Source organism: Eleutherodactylus coqui, chromosome 6 (assembly GCF_035609145.1).
Source record: "Eleutherodactylus coqui strain aEleCoq1 chromosome 6, aEleCoq1.hap1, whole genome shotgun sequence".
Taxonomy (NCBI): domain Eukaryota; kingdom Metazoa; phylum Chordata; class Amphibia; order Anura; family Eleutherodactylidae; genus Eleutherodactylus; species Eleutherodactylus coqui.
In genome coordinates this window covers 183625646-183648200 of record NC_089842.1, presented here as the reverse complement: position 1 = coordinate 183648200, position 22555 = coordinate 183625646, and the positions used below count along the sequence as shown (strand labels likewise).

The window sequence follows — 22555 nt, the reverse complement described above, 5'->3', positions numbered from 1 at the left end:
ACTGGAGGTCCCTTCCAACTTTTTTCTATTTATTTTTTTTACAAAGTAGTTCTAGTCCTGAGCTCAAGTTTCAGAACTGCTTATTGTTAGTTCATTATCATTATGTAAATTCATTGTTTAGTACTTTTAAACATCTCGCCAAAACGTTTTCACTGCCATTATTCCAAACATTAAGTAGTCAATCTGAACTCCAGTACAGATCAATTTTTTGCCAACCTGCATCACTGCTGCTTTCCTGCCAGCTTCATATTTCCACAGTTATTTAAAATGGACATTGGGGAATGCAAAAACTAAATCTCCCACAATGCCCCATTGCCAGTTAATGACAAAAAGGAAATTCACAACTGTACGAACAGTCATCATTACAGAAGTTGAAGGCACAGAGTATGCCTGGCCATTAAAACAGTGCAGCATACAGGTTGTTACCACTGGATACCAATGGAGAACTAAGTGTGAGAGGGAGACCACATATTAATGCAATCTGCAGCTTCATAAAACAAGTTATAACGTATTGCAAAATCATGCTAACCACCTTATGAAGCATTTAACTTTCACTTTGAAGCGACAGAATACCACTTAATCAGAATTAATGCATCATCAAGGTGAAGCAGGGCATAGTGCAAGTTCAATTACTTCCATAATGCACATTAAATACACTTATGAGCCATTAATATGCCAACTTTCCTACCTCCTTTATGTTATAGTTGGTGCAGGCACTTGTTTCATAGAAGTCCATGCCATATTCTTCAGCAAGCTTTAAAAAAAAATAATAATTTGTCAGCAGCTTTGACAACAGCAAATTGAAAGGCAAAAAGAAATATTTTCTTCTGCGGCCCTATAATATACACTGCTAAAGCCCCATCAACGGGGAATTTTTAATCTTGATAAATAGTCATTTACTCACTTCAACAGGGGTCCTTTATGAGGTCTCTTGATAGGACTATAAAAAACAAAAACTTCTAAAAAAAAAAAAAGAATAGAAATCCAATGGTTGTGACTTCGATGACTAGTCTGATCTCTCTGTAGTTGAAGTACAGTGTCCAAAAGCAAAATTACCTTAGAGACAACCTTTGTTGCTACAAGCATAGCATGTAGTGAGACTCAGATGGGCCTCTTGCTCATGCCCAATAAGAACCTGAATACAGTAGGGCTTTCTAGCCAACAAGGCTGGAGACGAACTAGCACCTACACAGCAAAAGCCAATGTCTTTTAAAATAGCTTCCAGGTTCCTCCTAATAGAGACTTCTTCAATTACTATAAACATTAATTTTGTAATATAATCAGCCTAGAATTTTTCAAGGGGTATAATCCATCCATCCATCTTCAAGTCTGCATTAATGGGAAAACATAGCGCGTGAAAGAAAGAACAAGTCACCTGGTGTTCCAAAAATGGGACTCCTTGTTACACCAAAAAGCCAAGAGAGCTTACAGAGTATCCACATGGAGTCAATATTCCCATAACCTAGGATATCCAATCTGGAGAGGGCCCAATTGTATCTAAAAAGACCCAGAGGCCTTTTTATTCAATAAACCAGGATAAGAAAATCTATACCAGCACTCAGGGGTTAAAATTACAGTACTACTCAAGGATACTTAAGATGTTTTTTTAGATTAAAGGAGTTATGCCTTACTGAGGCATATGAGCATCAGAGAAGGGTACCCTACTCAGGACCATCTTCTCTCCCCCCTACCCACCCATGGATTACTTCAGAAGGGTTGGTGTTCCAGGGCTTATTCCAGTTGTCAGATTTTAGGAGGAAAAAAATAATTCCTTCTCGACTCCAAAATGATAGATCGTACGTCATGAGGTTTTTCTCAGTTCTCTGAATCAACATTGGGGTGGGGGTGGAGGAGGAGGGGAATAGACTGAACTAGATGGGCAAATGTCTTTCTTAAAGCCTTACAAACTATGTTACTATGTAAAAGTATCCAATATTATTGTACCTTGTCACCATCGAAAGTTAGGGGTGGTGACAAGGTACCAGCTGTCAAACAATTTAGTAACGCCCCCAGCTTCTGATTGGCTGGGGGGCATTACTAAATTCAGACAGAGCAGGATGACAGCAGCGAGGCAGAGAGCGTTGACGCAGGCAGAGCCAGAAGCGCCAGAGGCTGGAAGCAGCAGCAGAGACAGAGGTGTCGGAAGACACCGGCGAGGCGGAGAGCAGTGGCCCTGTTAAATCCTCCAAGTCCTGTCCTGACAAGCAGGAGGACCACGGCCAGAGTGGGAGCGGCGGCTGAGGCACACAGACAACGGACCCCAATAGTTAGTGAGTGGGGCAATTGCTGGCCGGAATGGAGCTGGCAGCTGCCACAGCGGCTGCAAAAAAGTGGCCGCCCAGACCACTCACGGATCGCTAGGACAGCTGCAGCGAATGTAATGATTTTTGCCTGGCCTGGATGGGGGGTTAGGGTTCATTTTCCTATGAGGCTTACATTTATAGATGTAAAGGCTTCTGCATTTACAGCTAATAATGTAAGTCTAACAGGAAGACTAATCCCTAACCCTCCAGGCCAGGCAAAAATCACTGCACACGCTGCTGCTAGAGCCTTACTAAATTCACCCAAATCGGGAGCTAGGGGTGTGACAGGGGCGTTCCTCCATGCAAGCCCTGTCAAACCCTTGGCTTCCGGGTGGTGGCAAGATACAATAATACCAATGTAGCCTTGAGTAATATAATATTTACAGTCATGCTCTAATACAGCTCAGTCCAAGAAGTAAAGACAGGTGTTGCATTTTCACATGTCAGGTCATCAAAGAAATAAAATAGAAATTGCTGTATCATGTGTTTACACAGCCAAGTATTAGGAGTTGATATACAAGGTAGCCGGACTGTGTAACCAATTGGAGCTGATAATTCTAATATTTACTTAGTAACAGCATGAGAACCTCTCTTACGCAAAAATCTCACATTAATATATAGAGAGAAGCATTTTCAAAAATAAATAAATAAATAAATAGAAATCTGTTAAGTCTTATGTTCAAATTAAGATCAGCAAGAAAACAAACAATTGAATCTATCGATTCCATTTTACGTTCTTTAATACAGAAGACAAGAGCAACGCCAACAATAAAATGTGTGCACAATAAACACTGTTTAAATATTAACTGCAAAATTTAACTTAAGGGTGGGAAGTTCCTTATCGGACAAGGATGTTCGGATTAGACAAAAAAAAAAAAATAATCAGATACATTTTTCATTCTTTGTAGTTTTTTTTTTAATTAGGTCCTTGTCCTGTATGTAAATTCAAAGGGGTTTTCCAGGAATTGAACACAAATGGCCATGCATAAAGATATCAGATACAAAAAAAACTGACACTGTCAAATTAATACATACTTATCTGCAGTATATACATTTCCTCCTTAGTTCATGGTCCACTGAAAATGTTGTTCAATGTTTGAACACTGCCTGTAAAATAAAATACAGGGTTAATATATATCTACGTGCACCAGACACTTCTTAGTGTTCAAAATTCTCAAGAGTCTAAAAGTAGTTTTAGGTTTGAAATGGTTTTTGTTCTCTGCACCTACGTCGAGACATGAAGTGTCTCCGGTAATTTGAAATTAATAACAGATTTGCATTTAGAACAATGATGAACTTAGCACACTGATGTTTCAAAGCACTGAACAAGAATTTTTTTTAAAAACTCTTACAATAATTAGTCATTTTGCATTTGCAAGAAGGTTTTATATTTATTTTAAGCTGCTTTTATATTTGGGCAATTCAATGCTCTATTAACCCTTTCCAATCCAATTTGTATCCTGTTTTTTCTAGGGGGCTTACTCTTTCTGTCGTTATACAATGGCGCTATATGCTGGCTAAAGCCAGTACTGCATGAGGTGACATGTTGGATAGGCTCCGACAGCAGAGAGGCTGGCAATATACAGTAAGAAAACCTCGACTGACATCTTCCAACATCGGAGCTGTACAGCCTTAAATCATGTCTTCGGAGGTCAGACAGTGGATTGGAAAGGGTTAAACCTCAACTAAAAGGGTGTATTTGGGGCTGGATGGAAAAAAAAAAAAAAAGGGGTGGGCATTGCCATCCCAAATGGAAACCAAACGCAACCGGATCCCCTATATAGAGAAGTGGTGAATGTGCATGTGTGTGGCCCCCTCCTCGAAAGACTATGGGAGTTTAGGAGACAACAACCAAGGGCACTTTCACACAATGCATATTCGCTGCAGACTTTCCTTAGCAAATTCACAGTGGGAAAATCTACATATAAAAGGGTATGGATTTTGCCACAGATTGGGTTTCAGATTTGCTGCAAGTTTTAACCTTGTAAAGCCCCATTTAGACAGGACAAACGTCGGGCAAACGATGCTTGACACTCATCCCCACTCACGTGCTTTTGCACAGGAGCAAGTATCTTTGCTTCACAGTGGGGTGGCTGCAGGAGATTTCTCTCCTCACTCTCCCCCGCGCCTCGCCATTCACTAACACAGCGGATGTTCAGTACTGAACGGCTGCTGCTTACACTGAACGATCATCGTTCAGGATCATTGCTCATCATTCAAGCTCCATAAAATCCTGAACGATGATGGTTCAGTGTAAGTAGCAGCTGTTCAGTACTGAATTGCCGCTGTTATGTGAATAGAGAGGGGCGGGGGAGAGCGAGGAGTGAAATTTCCTCCAGCCGCCCCGCTGTGAAGCAAGAATACTTGCTCCTGTGCAAAAGCACGAGATTTAGTCCATGTGGGGACAAGTGTCGGGCATCATTTGCCCAACAGTCTTCCCGTCTAGAGTTAAAATACTAAATATCCTCATAAATGTGGTGGAATTTCCGCAGCGGATTTCTCATGTGTGAAAGCACGCTTGTACTTTGGGAGCGCTAAGATGCTTTTAGACGGAATGATTAGCGCTCAAAAAACGTCCAAATGAGTAAAAGTGCACGATAACCGTTCGGTCTAAACGCGAACCAATGACCAAACGAACCAGAATCGTTCACTTTTCACTCATCGTTAATTTTATGCACACATAATCATTAACTTGTTTGCATCTCGTTTGGTTTAAACAGCGCTTGTTCAGTCCTTCTCATACAGCGAATGTGAAACTGAAAGATTTCTTGTTTAAACAGGCAAACATTTAAACATTGGCTCGTTCAACCAGGCTGCACGAGAGTGAACGAGCTACCGATGATATTACTCATCCAAACAAAAAATTGCAGGGGATGGCTTGATAGGCAGTCTGCTAAGGCAGCCCTGGGGCCGCCATGACACCTGCACGGCTCCCCCGATCTCACCGCGGGGCGGCCGTGCGGGACCCCCCCCCCCCCCCCCAACATCATTTAATTCTGACAGCGGCATTTAAAGGCTCACGGCTGTTGCCCGCGGTTGTCAGCTGTGGTAAACAGCTGACAACCTCACTGTATGCAGAGAGGTCACCCCGCGACCTCTCTGCATGCATGCATTTACATTTACATCCTGGAGAGTCAGGGTATGTCCTGGATAGGAAGGGGTTAACATTAATGGAGGGTGTCTGCCCATATTCCCCTCCAAAGTAGAGCATGCAACGATTTTTCTTCCGCTCGTGGAATATACCATTCATATTTGCGTGTGTGAAGGAAAATTCGAAAATGCTTGCCTTTTAATGCCCGCGATTTACCCTGGATCGTCCGTGTGGACTCAGGTTGTGGATTCCGCAACTCAAAAATCAGGTCATATGAGACTGGCCTCAGGCTGCCTTCACACTGGCATGAAATTTGCGCAAGATTTGTGTGTTGAGAGAGGCAAAAACTCACACAAATATGAACCCCATTCTTTTGAATGGGTTCATTCACATGAGTGATGTCTTCCTGCATGCCACCGCCACGCTATGCGGTAAACATATTGCAGCATGTCCTATCTCCTATTGTTTGCAATGGGGCTGGTGGCAGCGGCTGCAGCAGCACCAGCCCCACTGAAAGCAGTGGGAGAACTCTACGTTCCTCCTCCGCGACTGTGACAGACGTGGCGAAGGTTCCCTGCATCCCAGAAGTGATAAGAGTGAAACATGAAAACGTCTCAAAATTGCCAGGGCTTTCATGTGGTGGCAAGTGCAATAATCGGGCCGTGAATCACAACCAGATATCGCCCTCATGTCCACAGGGAAAATCAGGCCCGCTGTGGATTCTTCATGCAGAATCCCGCAGCGGGTCCCTCCTTTCCCGCGGACATAAGGTCTAAAAAGAATTACTTACCTGTCTGGACGCTGCGGATCTGCCCTCCGTCGCGGCCGGATCTTCTTTCTTCGGCCCGGCGGATGTGCTCGGCATTCCGGCAGCGTGCCGCGCGCATGTGCCGTGCACTCTATTCTTTTTTTTTTAACTCCTGCTCTCCTGCAACGGAAATTCAGCTGTGGGTGTGCCGCGGACCCGGGCGGCTTCCACAGGCGTCAATAGAAGCCTGCAGGAGCCGTCCACGCGGGAGACCCGCACTAAAATGGAGCATGCTGCGGGTGTTTTCCCGCACACACAATCTGCGTCTCAGGGGAAAATGAGATCAGCAGGTATTTAATTACCTGCGGGTGTCCAATGCATCCCTATGGGGCGCGGATCACGTGCGCGGGACACCCGCTGCGGATTTTAAATGTTATTTTAGCCGTGGACATTAGGCCTTAGGGTATGTGCCCTCCCTTTAACTCTAAAGCCATCATCTGAAAAGGATTTGATGACAATATAATGATCATTCCAATTTTCTTCTCATAGCTCATAAGGAAGAAGGCATATACAAAATAAATAAATTACCTGCAGCATGAAGATTTCCCATGGAAAACTATTCCTAGTGTGTTATTATGTATTCTTGCATTAACCTCCATGTATTTTTCCCTGTAGCAGACTACAACTTATGTCTTTACCACTAATGAGGGAGAAAAAAAATATTTGAGGCATGAACGAGCTTCAGAGCTCATGGCAGTAGCAATACTTTTGATCATGTAGTATTCAAACATTTAATAGTTTTTCTGGCAAAAAAATATATGAACAGGAAGGTCCAGTTAAAGGGCCTTTTGCACGGGTCGACAGTCTTTTAAACGACTGCGTGAGTGCTGATGTCACCGCTAAGGTAGTCAGTGGCTTTTCATCCACTTCTCACTCAGCTCTTCACCTCCTAGGGGAGACACTGAGCGGGGAGCATTTACACCAGATGGGAAGCCAGGGAGCCAATGAGGTTTTATTTTTAAGCTGACTGAAAAGTTAGCTTAAACAACGGAAAACAAGTGAGCTATTTTATTCGCATTCACACTTAATTATCACTCAAATTTGTTTTTTCCCCCATTTCACTCCACTTTGTATTTCTCAATGGTACTATTTTAATGTACTGCAAAACTAAAAAAAAATTCAAACTATCCCGCAAAAAAAGAAGCTCTCCGTCACAGACAAATAAAAAGTTATGATTTTTGAAAACTAAAAATGAAAGGGCGCATCCTTAAAGGGGTTAATAATAAAAAAAAACACATTTATTTATATAGCACATACATCACTTGATATTTTATGTCCAATATTAGTGGGTTTTTGGCGTGTGGGAAGAAACCCACAAAAACACGGGGAAAAATAACATACAAACTCCATGTTAATGTTACCCTTGGTCAGATTTGAACCTAAGACCCCAGCAGTGCAAGGCAACAGTGCTGACCACTGAGCTACCATACTTTTTTCTCTTTCTGTTAGTGGGTTCGGCTGGGACCAACCACCCAAGGTTCAGAGTCGCTTCAAGCCAAAAACTTTTAGCAAAGTTCAACCAGTTTGCTCAAAATTAAATAAGCGCTCAGCAACAATGTGGCTGTTTATAGAAGCACATTACTTACTATAGGACTTTAATGTGTCAGAATGCAGCCTTATCAGATAACATGGAAAACACTTACAGTTTTCCCCATATATCAATATTTGAAAAAAGCATGATAGCCACACAGTAAATGGGTATTATTGTATCTTGACACCACCGAAACTGGTGGGTGTCCACCAGGGTAAGGCTATTTGACAGCCAGGTGACGCCCCGTTTGTGACGGGCTGGCTGCACATTCTCGGCCTCAAAGGTCCTCAGCACTGCGGTTTGCAGATGTCCCCCTCCTGAGGTGGCTGGCATTCTCCCCGCTATACCTTGCATGAGGTGCAGCGCCTATTCTCCTGCCCCGCTGTCACTGCAGCCCGTGGTGCCCTGCCAGCACCATTCTCCCTGCCACACCAAAGTAGTTTTGAGGCGGCCATGATGCTGCCCCCGCTGTAACTGTAGCTGGCTACAACTTGTTCCTGCCCACACTGTCAGCGGCTGTCGCCATTCTCCCAGTTGGAGCTCTCATGTGCTGTGCTTTGGCTGACCCTGCTCATGCCCCCGCTGTCAGTGTAGCTGCCGCTGTGCTGTAACTCTGGGCAACAACGGCGGCCTCCCATCTCCCCTTACGAGCTCCCCGGGGTGCTGGACCATACTCTTCTCGCTGCCAGGACCTGCAAGGGGAGCGTGCCCTGCAGCCAATCACAAAAAGGAGGCATCACTTGACTGTCAAACTGCCTTCCCCTGTTCCAGTGGCGACAAGGTACAATAATACCCAATAAGTGTATGTAGAACTTAGTCAATCAGCATTTGCTATGCAGCAAACACAAGCCCTAACATTTCAGGCAATACTTGTAGCGTAATCAGAAATTATTCCCTCTTTAGTTATTCTGATAAATATATTGAGAAACCTCATCCTCACATGTCGAACTTTGTTCATGAATAGCACTTCTCCATAGCAACTAGATATACCGGTATGTACGGTATATATTTTTTATACAGTGTCATATTAGAGATCTGTATAACACAGTAATACGGCCATGTGCAGAAAGTTACATGATGAACTTTGCTGCTATGAGCAGTATCTGCATCTTCATTTGTGCTAATTTTGATTAGTGTTTAACTAGTTAACCTCTTACCAAGTAAGCTCATAGGCAGAGAAAGTGATAAGGTCAGATGCCTACTTAGTGATGCAAATCTGTTATTAATAACCAGTTTACTCCTTCAGTAACCAAATGCTGTTTTTTTTATTTTTGCAGCAAACGTTGTTTCCTATATGCCAGCAATGACCATCAATAAATCCATTTCAAAACACTGAATTATACAGCGAATTTATATTTTGAACACCAAGATGCATCTCAGGTAGATATATATTGTTTTTGCCCTATTTTACTTTACAGTCAGGCTTTATAATTAACAGGATTGCATAATAATGGTACCATAAACATGAGGAAAAATAGTTCATCTTATTTTTTCAACAAAAATGTAATGACAGGAGGAGCTTATTGTTACAATGTTGTAAAAATAATCCTATAAAATGATGGCTACAGTGTATAGTATTTTTGTTGCGTATTTGTAACTTACCTTGCATGAGTAAATGCTTCATTTTCATTCACATTACTCATATGCAACATCTTACCTGAACTGGGGATATTTTACGAATCCTAGACTCTGTCCTACTAGGATCCAGAAAATACAACAAAAGGGGAGGAAAGCACCTTTGAACAGGTTGCAATATTACATTTTGCCAGCTCAGCCCCATTTTTAAAGTGGTATTCTGACCATGCTTGATTGGCAGAGTGCACCACTAGGGATCCCCACTGATCATTTGATCCTCTGGCCCACGCTGGACGTCTACATTGTGGTTGGAACTATTGATTTTAATAAGAGCAGAGCCTTCCGTCTCTGATCTCAGTGGAATGGAGGATCAGCTGATCAGTGGGCATTCCAAGCAGTGGACCCCACGATCAACTATTGAGGACATATCCTGAGATTAGGTCATCACTAGCCAATGCCTGGAAGACCCCTTTTAGCGGTAGGCTGACTGTTCGATGTAATACTGACTGTGTAGTGACTGCTGCAACACATGAATTGCTACTGGAAAAAGAAAAAAAAAAAAAGTCTACACCACAATCTTGCACAGATAACTATATGCTAAGCCATCCATTATGCTCCTGTGTATATTATATATCTATATATGTGCTGCATATGCGAATTAGGGTAAATTAATTTTAGCTGTCCCTCACTTTAGTAACTTGCAGCCACAGGGAATGTTTAGTCCCAAGTAATCATTCACATCACCTATAGACATTCTGTCTTCCCAGGAACTCATTTTATGTCTATTTATGTGCATTCATTTTAAGTGATATTATGCACAATTGCAACATAGTCACTTGGGTGTCCATTATGTGCACAGTAGTATTACAGTTTTTTCTATAAGATTTGTATAGTCTAGGTCAATCTTGCCTGGAATTGAGGAACTTTATTTTCTAATTCACTCAAAGCTCCTTGAAGTTATCAATGTAAGGAACATTTTTTCTAAAATTAAACCCAAGGTTCCTTATCGTAGACTTGCTGCTCATTGGGGAGAATGATTTCCATTTCACTCCCGAGTTAACCTACGTAGTCAACCTACGCCACGTTTCATCCCCTTTGAGATTGTTGCCATGTGAACAGTATACACTAATACAGGGATTTCAAGGCTACTCTTGAAGCATGACCACTAAACAGGTTGACCATTGTGCTACTTAAACCATAGTTATTCTACTCCCTATTGCACTAGCATAATTGTAAAGTGACTGCATCAAACTCGCTGAAGACCTTATACAGAATATATATTTGCAATTGCCAGCAGCGATTAGACAGGAATCAGAGCAGTCTACTTCCAAACCATACCCAGTGTTTTGCCGGTGACAGAGAGGCCCTAGCCGGTCAACTATTGATGACCTATCTATCCTAAAGATGGGTCATTAATAAAAATGGCCTGGAAAAACCCTTTAAGCAGGCCATATTTCAAATTTTAGGGGAAGGACATGCGTTCCTCAGGGCCAGGATCCATACAGTGGGAGTCAGTGCAGTAATCTTTCTTTTCCAAAATTGTGACAATTTTCATGTGTGTAATGTGCAGAAGGCAGCATTATAAAAAGGCTTTGTGAGGCATGGAGTTATCAATTATTCTGTTAATTCACCATAACCCTTTTCTTGCTGTTCCAGTGGCTCACATATTTCAAATATATATTCAGCAGAACATACCTTCATCCCTTGGTGCTTCCCAACTTGCCTTTTTTGTTCTTCATCAGCTTTGTTTCCAATCAGTATCTTCTGGACACCATCGGGTGCATACTAAAAGAAAAGTGCATCTTTTAACTTTATCATTAGCTAACGCTAAAGCAATATACTATAAATACACACACACACACACACACACACACACACACACACACACACACACACACACACACACACACACACACATATATAGTGTGAGAAGGTGACCGGCAAAGTGCTGGAGGGCATATATATTTCGCCTAGGATGCTCTCCCATGCGGCGTTGGGGAGCACTTGGCCAGGTACGTGCCACCGAGCAGCCTGGGCTCGGTGGAGGAAGCCGGCAGTATAGTGTTAGTAGCATTAAGCTACTAACACATTGTAGTAAGTAAGTGGCTCCAAGCCGCATAATCCGGGCCGGCTTTTCCTGGAGTGACCAAAGTGAAGGGTGGGATGGTCACTCCCACGTACCAGGTGGGACTGGTACCAGGCCTTATAAAGCCTGGGCCTACAGAGCCTAAGAGGAGAGCTGAGACCTTTGCAGGTCTGAGAGTCCTGGCTGGCTGTGTGCAGGAGCTATTTGGTTACCAGTGTGTAGACAGGGACGCTACATGTATAGTAAGTGCTCAGACGAGCAGGATTTACTTTATGTTTGCCTGATGTAAAGGCCTGTATTTTGCTTTGTTTGCTTGGAAATAAACCCAGGCAAAGCCTGGACTAAAGACTTTATCGCAAGTTTCACTGTCTCTGACTGCTTATGCCCAGGTTGCTACCGATCCTAAACGCTAATCCCTCACATACATATTATATACATACATACATACATACAGACATACACACACAAAAACAAATTTTTATTCAGTGCAAAAAAAAAAAGGAAAAAAGAGCCTCTTGACAATATAAGGGGGGGGGGGGGGTATATTTAGTTATATGGTGCTCTCCGTGCATTTTAATTCTAAAGTTACATGGCTAATGGGATTGTGGACTCCAGTGGCTAAAGAACAATCCTGCTGTCCACATGAACTGCGCTTTTAGGTATTAAAAAAAAAAATAATTAAAAATTAAAAAAAAACAAATCAAACAATATTAAGGCGCTGTGTTATCAGGTTATCTGTTAAAGCTGATAACAGCCTATCTAGACAAGCCTTTCTGTTGCTTTTATATAAAAAAAATTATAAATTGCCATATAAGATGTATTATATCCATGTGTAGGAGGCGCAAGCTTATCTTTAATGACCACATGCTGTTCTTCAATGGCTGACGTGCATCCACCTCCACATGTCGATGCATTATCACAGAACCATCTGCTGACGAAGATTGCTAAAACGCTTTCTAAAGAACTGTCTTCACATTATAAATGACCTCAGGCAGCGAGATATTGGGGCACATTAAAATCAACATGAAACATCACAACATCTTGTTAATGTCAGTACTGGGGACATCCGAAGGTGGAGAATGTCTTCAATGCAAACAGTTGCAGTACATAGTTATAACAAAATCAGTTTAAGGAGCTACTCCACTTGTCTTAGTAGTGAATTATTTAAAGTTGAGTTACAGACTTATTGCCTGCCTTTAGTCGTGGAACTGATAAAGTAATACCAGACCTAGGTCTGTGGCGTTTTAAGTTCTCCTTATCTTTTCCACCAACCGCAGACTATAGTAAACTGCCATGAACTGCAGTCTGCAATGGCAGAGATTAGATTAAATGTAAGGAATATGAATTTCAGGCATGTCAGTAGGTTACGGGAGGCAACTAACAGAGATGTTGAATTACGTTTTGTAATTTAATCACCAAAACAGATGTAAAATAGACGTACCTCATCTACATCACTGGCCCACTTCATTATATGCTGATAGGAACGCTCACTTGTTATGTCATACACTAGAAATATACCCTTAAAGAAAATAAAGAGATAACTGTAATGCTGGACACTTGCAATATTACAAGTACAAGTTTCAAATACAGAACATGTTCTCCTCCGAGTCCTACAAATGGCAGATCTTAGCTGCTTGGCCACCATTATGCAGATTCGTCACAAAAGGAGTGGAAAGTTGCAATCCAATTTCCTACAAGAATGAATTGATTGAGGTGGTCACTGAGAATTTCTTCCCCTAAGGCCAGTTTCACACAACCGAGAATTTTGCATGAGTTTGGTGCGTTGCAAGACTCACAAAACTTGTGCGAATATGAACCGCACTCTTTTGGATGGAGACAAATACAGGCATGATATTCTATCTTTATGCGTTCCTCGGAACGCTTTGCCATTTTTTTCAGTGGCACAGTTGTGAGATTTCCCATTGAAATCAGTGGGAAACACTTGCCGATCCTCTGATGCACATGAACCAAGCACCAGAGAATCGGGTTTTCAGATAAGTGATGCGAGGAGTTTTTGCATGAAAAATCCCTTGTATCCATGGGTAAAAATCCAGTTGACAAGCATGATATCAGGTAGGGTTTCATGGCCCAATATCGTGCCTGCCCATGTGAATGTAGCCTAAAGGCTAGGTGCACAAGGGACGTATTCCCGGCGGGAAGCTCGCAGATTGGCTGCAGCGAAAAACCGCAAGATTTCTACCGGGAAAGCCCCACTTTTGGAGCAGCTTGGCCGCATGCTTTTTCCGGTGAGGCTGGCGCTCCCATAGAGAAGAGCATGGCCGCAACAGGGGGGAAAAAAAACAAACAAAAAAATAAATAAATAAAAAAAGACATGCTGCGGCCAGGGAATCCGCATCGCAGCGCTGGCTTTGCCGCAACGGATTGGCCCTCCTGTGTGGACGAGATTTTTGACAAATCTCGTCCACATGGCTGGCTAATCCCGGATGGAATTTCCGTGGAAAATCCGCTCAGGTGCAACTCACATATGTGCTGTCCAATTTACAGACATAGCACATTGTGAAGTGCACAGGAATAGCCCATGCCATGATGTTTTCACAGGGACCATGCAATGTACATGTCCTTATAGGCATATAATGGGGCCGTATGACGTTCGTGAATTAGCAAGGACTGCACGAAGCCTAAAATTCACTTGTGTCTATGGAGCCTAACAAAAATGTTTCTCTACAGGATTACAGTAAAACACGTATTTTGATTCTGTAGAGTTGCCTTTGACCCCGAATACTCCAATTTTGTTTTTCCCAGATGACCCGTCTACATTGCTTTTGCCATGTCCTTTCTGCAGTTGCAGAAGTAGCCAAGTTGCAGCATAATTTGCGTATTAAACTGTAGTCAAACTTGTATTTCCAGGCTTTCATTAGAGAAGGGCATTATTATTTTTATATAAAAAAGAAGATTGCCTTAAACAGGCATTTTTTCCCATCTCATATGTCAAGGATATGCCATCACTTTGTAATTAATGGGGGTGTGACTGGATTAGCATTGTGTTCCCTTCACAGCCTTTCCCCACAGTGCTGCATCTGGCCACAGGCTGTGCAGGGAACTGCAGCATAGATCTATTCAGCACAGACCCTCAACAACCTGAAAGCGATGGCATATTCTAGGGATATGCCATCACCTCACGATATGGGAAAACGCCTTCAAGTCATATTAAGTTTGCATTTTGCAAAATTCAGGTTATGTGCAAAATACCGGTATATGCTTAGTGTTCGGAGCAGTGACCGTATTTAGCTAATGAATAGAGATGAGCGAGCACCAAAATGCTCGGGTGCTCGTTACTCGAGTCGAACTTTCAGTGATGCTCGAGGGTTCGTTTCGAGTAACAAACCCCATTGAAGTTAATGGGCGACTCGAGCATTTTTGTATATCGCCGATGCTCGCTAAGGTTTTCATTTGTGAAAACCTGGGAAATTCAAGAAAGTGATGGGAATGACACAGAAACGGATAGGGCAGGCGAGGGGCTACATGTTGGGCTGCATCTCTAGTTCCCAGGTCCCACTATTAAGCCACAATAGTGGCAAGTGTGAGACCCCCCCCCACCCCCACCCCCTGCACTGTCAGCATAAAGATCGTTCTCCTCTGCCACAGCTGTGGCAGAGAAGAACGATGTTAGCCCATTGAATTCAATGGAGCCGGCAATACAGCCGGCTCTATTGAAAGCAATGGGCTGCCGGCGATCGCGGGACGAATTGTCGGGAAGGGCTTAAATATATAAGCCCTTCCCTGCAATTCATCCAGAAATGTGTAAAAATAAAAAAAATTAAAAATATATACTCACCTGGTCCCGGCAGACGGAGTTCAGCGCGGCCGGCGGCAGTCCTCCTGAACTGCTCTGAACAGCTGTGAGTAGTATTCAGCAGCCGGGGATTTAAAATCCCCGCCTGCTGAATGAGCTGCCTCTAATTGGTCACAGCCTGACCAATCAGAGGCAGATCTCACTCACACACCCATTCATGAATTTATGAATGGGTGAGTGACTGCTGACTCTCATTGGCTCAGCGGGACCAATCAGATGAATTCATGAATGGATGTGTGAGTGAGATCTGCCTCTGATTGGTCAGGCTGTGACCAATTAGAGGCAGCTCTTTCAGCAGGCGGGGATTTTAAATCTGTTCAGAGCAGTTCAGGAGGACTGCCGCCGGCCGCGCTGAACTCCGTCTGCCGGGACCAGGTGAGATATATATATATATATATATATATATATATATATATTTTTTTTATTTTTTTTTTTTTAAACACATTTCTGGATGGACTTGCAGGGAAGGGCTTATATATTTAAGCCCTTCCCGACAATTCATCCCGAAATGTGTAAAGAAAAAAAAAATGCGATCGCCGGCAGCCCATTGCTTTCAATGGAGCCGGCTGTATTGCCGGCTCCATTGAATTCAATGGGCTAACATCGTTCTGCCGGGAAAAGGTGAGTATATTTTTTTTTCATTTTTACACATTTCTGGATGAATTGCAGGGAAGGGCTTATATATTTAAGCCCTTCCCGACAATTCATCCCGCGCTCGCCGGCAGCCCATTGCTTTCAATGGAGCCGGCTGTATCATTGTATTCAATGATCCGTGCTCGTTTAATCGAGACGAGTACCGCGTGGTGCTCTTCTCGAGTAACGAGCATCTCGAGCACCCTAATACTCGAACGAGCATCAAGCTCGGACGAGTATGCTCGCTCATCTCTACTAATGAACTATTGTGTCACCATAATGCATGATAAATACTTTAGATTGTTAGCAAATATTATCTTATTGTGTTGGAAACTGTACAATTTAAAGCTGTTGAAGTTTCTGCTTTGAAGACAAAGCTGTCTTTTTCCAACGAGTTTGCCCCTAGTTCAAGAAATTCAGCCATGTGGGGCAATAGAGATTAAACCAGCACATGCTGTTATAAGGAGACATGGTGAAATTATGTTTTATTGGCCATAGCAAAGTGCTAACATCATTGTGCAGCATGTCCCATTCAATTACTGGTAATAAATGAAACAGGGACAGCCATGATCAAATTAATTATTGCAGATGATACCATTTGTAATTGTGGTGACAGGATCCATGACAAGCAAATTTTAGGATACCCAGCAAGTGAATAAAATGAAGTTTATTCTTGAATTTGTAGCAAGCGCAATAACCAAAACAATAATTATTTCTTAGGCTACCTACAGATGGGCGAGTGCGATATCGGGCCAAGAAACGTAGCCCCGCATAGTGCTCGTCAACATGCGTCTTACCCGCAGATGTGAGGTAGTTTTCAGGCAAAACCACCTTGCATTGCTTTTATGCAATTACAATCCTCGCACATAAAAAAAAGATCAGAGATACAGATGAGCGAGCGAGCATTGCCCTTAGCGAGTACCTGCCCGCTCGGAAGAAAAGATTCGGGTGCCGGCGGGGCAACGGAGGGGAGATCACTCTCCCCTCCCCACCTCCTCCTGCTCACTCCCGCAACTCACCGCTCCCCCGCGCCGGCAGCCAAATCTTTTCTTCCGAGCGGGCAGGTATTCGCTAAGGGCAATGCTCGCTCGAGTTATTGCCCTTAGCGAGTATGCTCGCTCATCTCTAATCAGAAATGTTTCCCATTGCTTTCAATAGAAAAGCACACACACCATACTCACATGCACATCACACAGCATGCGAGAGGCATGCAATGCATTTAAGATCGAAGACCCATTGAAACCAATAGGTGATGGGCTCCAATTAAAGCGGGTAAAAAAAATAAAACATAGAATATGCCACAATTTTTTCCCTTGTAGCATCACTGTAAGAGAAAACGTCACTCAAAAGAATTGGATTCATATTCGTGCGAGTTTTGTGTGTGTCTTGCACACAAAGGGGGTGAGGGTGGGTATCATCACTTCTTAAGGAGAGCACCAAGAAGGTGAATGAGACTTATTAGGTCATCAATGCTCCTCTGGGTAATAAACAAGGGAGCATGGATGGCCTTATAAGTCTCCTCACTGATATTCTTGGTGCTCTCCTTAAGGAGTGATGTTACCCCTCCCGACCCACGGCATAAGGGATAAAAAAAAAAAAACGAAACAGCTGTCTGTGTATGGATTCTGGCTTGGCTATCAATTCCCAATCATTGCTCTACAGACCTGTCTAAAGGGTCAGGCCTTGATTTGAAGGAATGCTGCCATCTAATAGGTGGCGCTGCAGAGGTATTTTTCCATCTCCCTTATTTGCATATTACCCAGAGGAGCATGGATGGCCTTATAAGTCTCCTCACTCACCTTCTTGATGCTCTTCTTAAGGAGTGAGGTTACTGCTGGCAACACACAACTTCCTCGAGATTCTTTTGAGGCCATAGCTCCAACATGACTTTTTTCTAACTTTGTACTATATGCAGTTAACTAGTCAGAAGGTGGGTATCATAGTAAGATGCATATAGAAATGTTGCGAATTCTGCATCCCAAACAAATGCTATATAAGGTGGCCACAGAGAGGTAGCCAGGTACCACACTCTTATAAGAGCTGTCTAATAGAAAAATCTGTCTTTGTTGCTCACAGCAACCAATCACAGCGGAGCTTTCATTTCTTATACTGCTGAGGTAAAATTAAAGCTGCATTGTGATTGGTTGTTACAGGCTGCAAAGGTTTTGTTTTATAGATGGCTTGTGTGTGTGTGTGTGTGTGTGTGTTGGTGTTGCCAGGCTACTTTTCTGTGGCACCCTGTATGGAGGGTATATAGCAGTAGCAAGAAAATAGGGAGAGCAAAATGACAAAAGTCTCATCCATTAAAAATCCAGTTTTTATGAATAAATTAATATTTTTTTTGCTCTTGGCTGGATTTGATGAGGAGCAATTTGGATTCCATTTGAACAAAAGAAAAATGGTGTCAAAATTAGAATGAATGGTATAGGTATACAGTAACAGTAGGATTAATAGATGGGATGGCGCTGAAGATGTTTAAGTTGTGAGCCTATAGGATTCAGACGTAGGGTGGATTCACATGTAGTGTAAAAATACACCAAAAAAACAATTTGCCAGAAAACCTGTATTTCTTAAATTTAGATTTGCAGCCTATTACACCTGGTGGAATCCGCAGCATTTCTACATCCAAATTCACATCAAACCGTCCGACATGTGGACCCTGTAGCAGATTTTTTTTTTCCTGACGTATTTTTACGCCACATGCGAATCCTCGTGTTCTGATCCAGGTAATGCTGGTTTTTGGTCGTGCAAAATAGTTATGGCAAGTCTGATAAAAGTGCTGCTGCAAATATTCAGTGTATGATGAAGTGGTGGTGAGTCGTTTTCTCTGGTTTCATTGCTTTACAGCTGGTTTCCCAATACATTTCCAGATCACTCAGGTCTCCCCCTTCCAGCATACACAGGTACGTGGAGCAGTTTATTTCACACCGATTGTCTCAGCCCATTATTGCTGCATCACCTCAGTCCTGAATCATGTAAATACTTCTTAATGCAAACAAGCAGGTCATTCTCTTATCACTATATTATACATTCACAGAATTTCCAGCCTTGTCATTTATGCATTATAACAGTGTTCAGTTTTCAGAATTTCTATAGAATTTGTGGAGACAGGGTTCTTACTGCCATTCATATAAACTACCCCTCACTGGTTGTGCCAGTGAGAGGGCAGGGGGGGACTTGGGAGCTACATACTACCAATTGTAGAGGCTCAACTTAAAAAAAAAAAAAAACCCCAGTGATGAAACCTTTATCACCACATTTTTTTTTTCTTTTCATTTATCTATAAAGTGTAATCACTGGCAATAAATGACTTAATGTAAAGTGGGCATTATTCGTTATGACTGTGCAAACGTTTAAGGCAGACATGGAAACAATGCTGCAAAGTAAAATTTTTATTTTATACATTTTAAGGGCTTATTCAGATGACCGTATATCGGCCGGGTAGTCACGCGGTAGAAATCTGGCCGTGGGCATTAGCCTTAATAATTAGACAATGCTGAACAGTCTTAAAATGCACCACATTTATCACAGTGGATCTGCTGAATGAAATGCCTGTCGAATCTTTAGACTGTCTTGTCCAACTTTATACCACCTATTGGTTGGCTTAGTTTACACAAAAAAATTATGTCAAAACCCCTTCTACATGAAGGACCAGCCCTTTATTGAAGGAATCGTAAATAGTGACCAAAATAGTGATACACATAGTAAATGTGGCACAAAGCATGTTCGACATTTGCCTAGTGCAATTTGCGCCAGAAAACTGTCCGATTTTCAGTAATGAATCTACCCAATTGTTCTTAATAGATATTTGGCAAGCCTGATAGCATCCAACTTAAATATAGTTATATGGCTATAATAGAAAGACTTGTAAACCTATATCTATCCATCCATCCATCTAGGATGTACCATCCATTTGCTAGACATACATTTGCCATGAGCAATCTTATTTTACAGAAAGGTGTCAAATTGTGCAGTCCATATAAAATATTTGGTGAGCATAATTATCACTAGTTTGGGCATATAACGAAAGCCCTCACTGACTGACTCGCCACTAATTCTCCAACTTCCCGATGTCGTAGAAACAGGAAATTTGGCACGAGCATAGATTATGTCCAAAATAGGAAAAGTAAAGGGGTCCCAACTTGATTATTTAATTCTAGCGCAAAAGAACTAGCGTCCAAATTTTACGTACGGAATCTAATTCTCTCACTTCTTGGTGTAATAGAAAGTTAAAATTTGGCACGAGCATTGATTATGTCATAAATAGGAAAAGTAAAGTGGTCCCAACTCGATTGTTCAATTCTAAGTGCAAAAGAATTAGCGTCCAAATTTTATGTACGTAATCTAATTTTCTCACTTCCCGATGTCATTTTAGATAAGGGAAACGTCGCATGTTTATCTCCACGTGCTGTTTCCTGGGTAACGCAGAGAACCATGCAAAATGGTGAACATATTTTTTTCCCGATATCTCTAAAGTAACCACGACTTCATAAGATTTTCTGTGTGAACACCAGATAAACACCAGTACCAAATTAACTTGGGCGAAGCCGGGTAGATCAGCTAGTTATAAATACAGCACAAAGTAGTATCAGCACCACATCACATTTATGTGAAATCTGGACCCCATATTTTCTTATCCGTGTACACATCATGCTCCACTTACAAGGGATTTTTATTTTTTTTAATATTGTCAAGTCATAATGCAAGAACACTTATTGGACCTTCTGTGGCTACTGAAATGAGTAGAAGCCTTGACATGACAAAGTGGAAGACTAAAGGAACCTGCTATGACCAATGGGGAATGGGGAAAAGAGACCTGCAGCCACTACTGGGAAAGGAGGCACAGCTATGACTATTAGGGGAAGGGCCATTAAACGATGAAAAGGGCAAACTCAGTATACTATAGGGAAAAAGGGAATAACAAAGTGTTTGTGGGACATTACATTGCCTATTCTTGCAAGAACAGACTATTAGAAAGAAGAGAGTGAGCAATACTGATTATAATTTACAATAGATTAGGCAAGAGGCCCATTTTATTTGCTGTTAAGAAATCGAAGCCTAGAAATACATAGATCATTAAAAATAGATCACATTATAAACGGGTAGAATTAAGTGAAGAATGAGTACTAGGAACTTGCAATTAAACACAGCTAGAGAAAAGATGATCTTGTGTCTCAGTTTCCTGTAGGCACCCCTTGGCAAAAGTCTAGCGAGGCCAATTATATATCCAGCACTGGTACACATCTCTGCTGCAGAGTCAGAGCACATTATTAGAAATTTTGTCCAAACGAATGTGCCTGTGGCAGTTCTTAGTGTTCAGTCTTCAGGTACTGCTACATAATGCTACATGGTACTTTTCAGTCGAGTTCATTTTCAGCTTTCAAGGGAAAAAAAAAAAAAAAAGAAGGAGATAGAGGCACTTTTTTTTCTATGCACAGAATTTGTATTTTTCAATACTTGTATTCTTTAAATTAAATTCGGGAATCTGCAGAGTCCTGGAGAAGCCAATTCTATATCATATAATCCAATCAGGAGGATATCTAAAGTCTAAATAAAGTTACCCTACAGTGCAGAAATAATAGAACCAGTGTACAAATCGTAGTGGTTGGGATAAGCCACTAATGGCCCTTTTAGAGGAGCCAAGTTTGTTTGAATAAGTGACATCACCGCTAACACGTTCGCGCAGCCCATTTAGACACGCAGATCATCGTTCACTTCTCGTTTAGCGTTTCACATTACTATGTTTAAATGGAACAGCAAGCCAATTAGCCATCGATGATTTTTAGTCCTGCAGAAAATGAACAAATAAAAAAAAATATGCACGTTTCTCATTCGTTGTTCAGTTATTTGTTGACCTTTAGACTAAACAATATCATTCAATCTCGCTCGTTTTAACGATTTTTTGAAACTATAAATATTACATGAAAACGCATCTTAAGTTAGTGCCAAAGACAAAAAATAAAAAATACAGAAACTGTACAGGTTTTCTTGTAGAAGCACCCACCACAGAACAATCCCACTATGGCTGGGTTTACAGGCAAGTGTGATGTGGGTCTGTGAAGAACTAATTGTTTCACCTGCAATTTCACTGCAGGTTTCCTGAAGGCCCGCTTAAAGTATTCTTGCAAATTAAAGGATAGTCATCCCTTATCTATAGGTTCAAGCAATATGGGTTAGGTCTTTAGAAACCATCTAACAATTCCTTTTTTTTTTTTTTTTTTGGCACATCTCACTACATTACCCCCAGTTAGAGTGGTGCTAGCTCAGATATGCCCTCAACTAGGCAAAATACATGCGTCAATGGGCGATATAGCCATTATCTGCTATACATGGTTATCTGTAGGCTTCAGCTATGGGGTCACTTCTAGTTAGGTCTGTGCCTAAAGGGGTCAAAGAATGGACATGGCAGCCACTATTTAAACCACATACAGAAATTAGTGAAGCAAACCCAAATTGTTGCCTGAGCTTGAGAGACACAACTGTAGATGAAAAGGGAGCCATTACCAACCAGGTGGATGCCTCACCTGGGAGGGAACACATAGAATGAACTGTAGAAGACCGGATAAAAAGACCAAATATTTTCACCATACATCTTAAGCTGAAAAGTGAATGGTGTACTGCAACTTAATTGATGAAGAGGCCCTTTGTCCCAAATTGTGTTTTATTGTGGGTTCTGTACTAATAAAGACCATTCAACTTTTCCAATCTTCTGCA

At 41.9% G+C, this 22555-nt stretch overlaps 1 protein-coding gene across 1 annotated transcript in view; it reads right to left on the bottom strand.

The window, feature by feature from the left end:
• The window catches only part of RAB15 (RAB15, member RAS oncogene family), a 49032-nt gene that overhangs the window by 5617 nt on the left and 20860 nt on the right, over positions 1–22555 (bottom strand). The window contains exons 4-6 of the mRNA XM_066605836.1: positions 12836–12913; positions 11004–11093; positions 689–754 (exon numbers count right to left, since the gene is read on the bottom strand). Of these exons, the coding sequence (XP_066461933.1) occupies positions 689–754; positions 11004–11093; positions 12836–12913 (234 nt within the window). The remainder of the gene's footprint in view (positions 1–688; positions 755–11003; positions 11094–12835; positions 12914–22555) is intronic.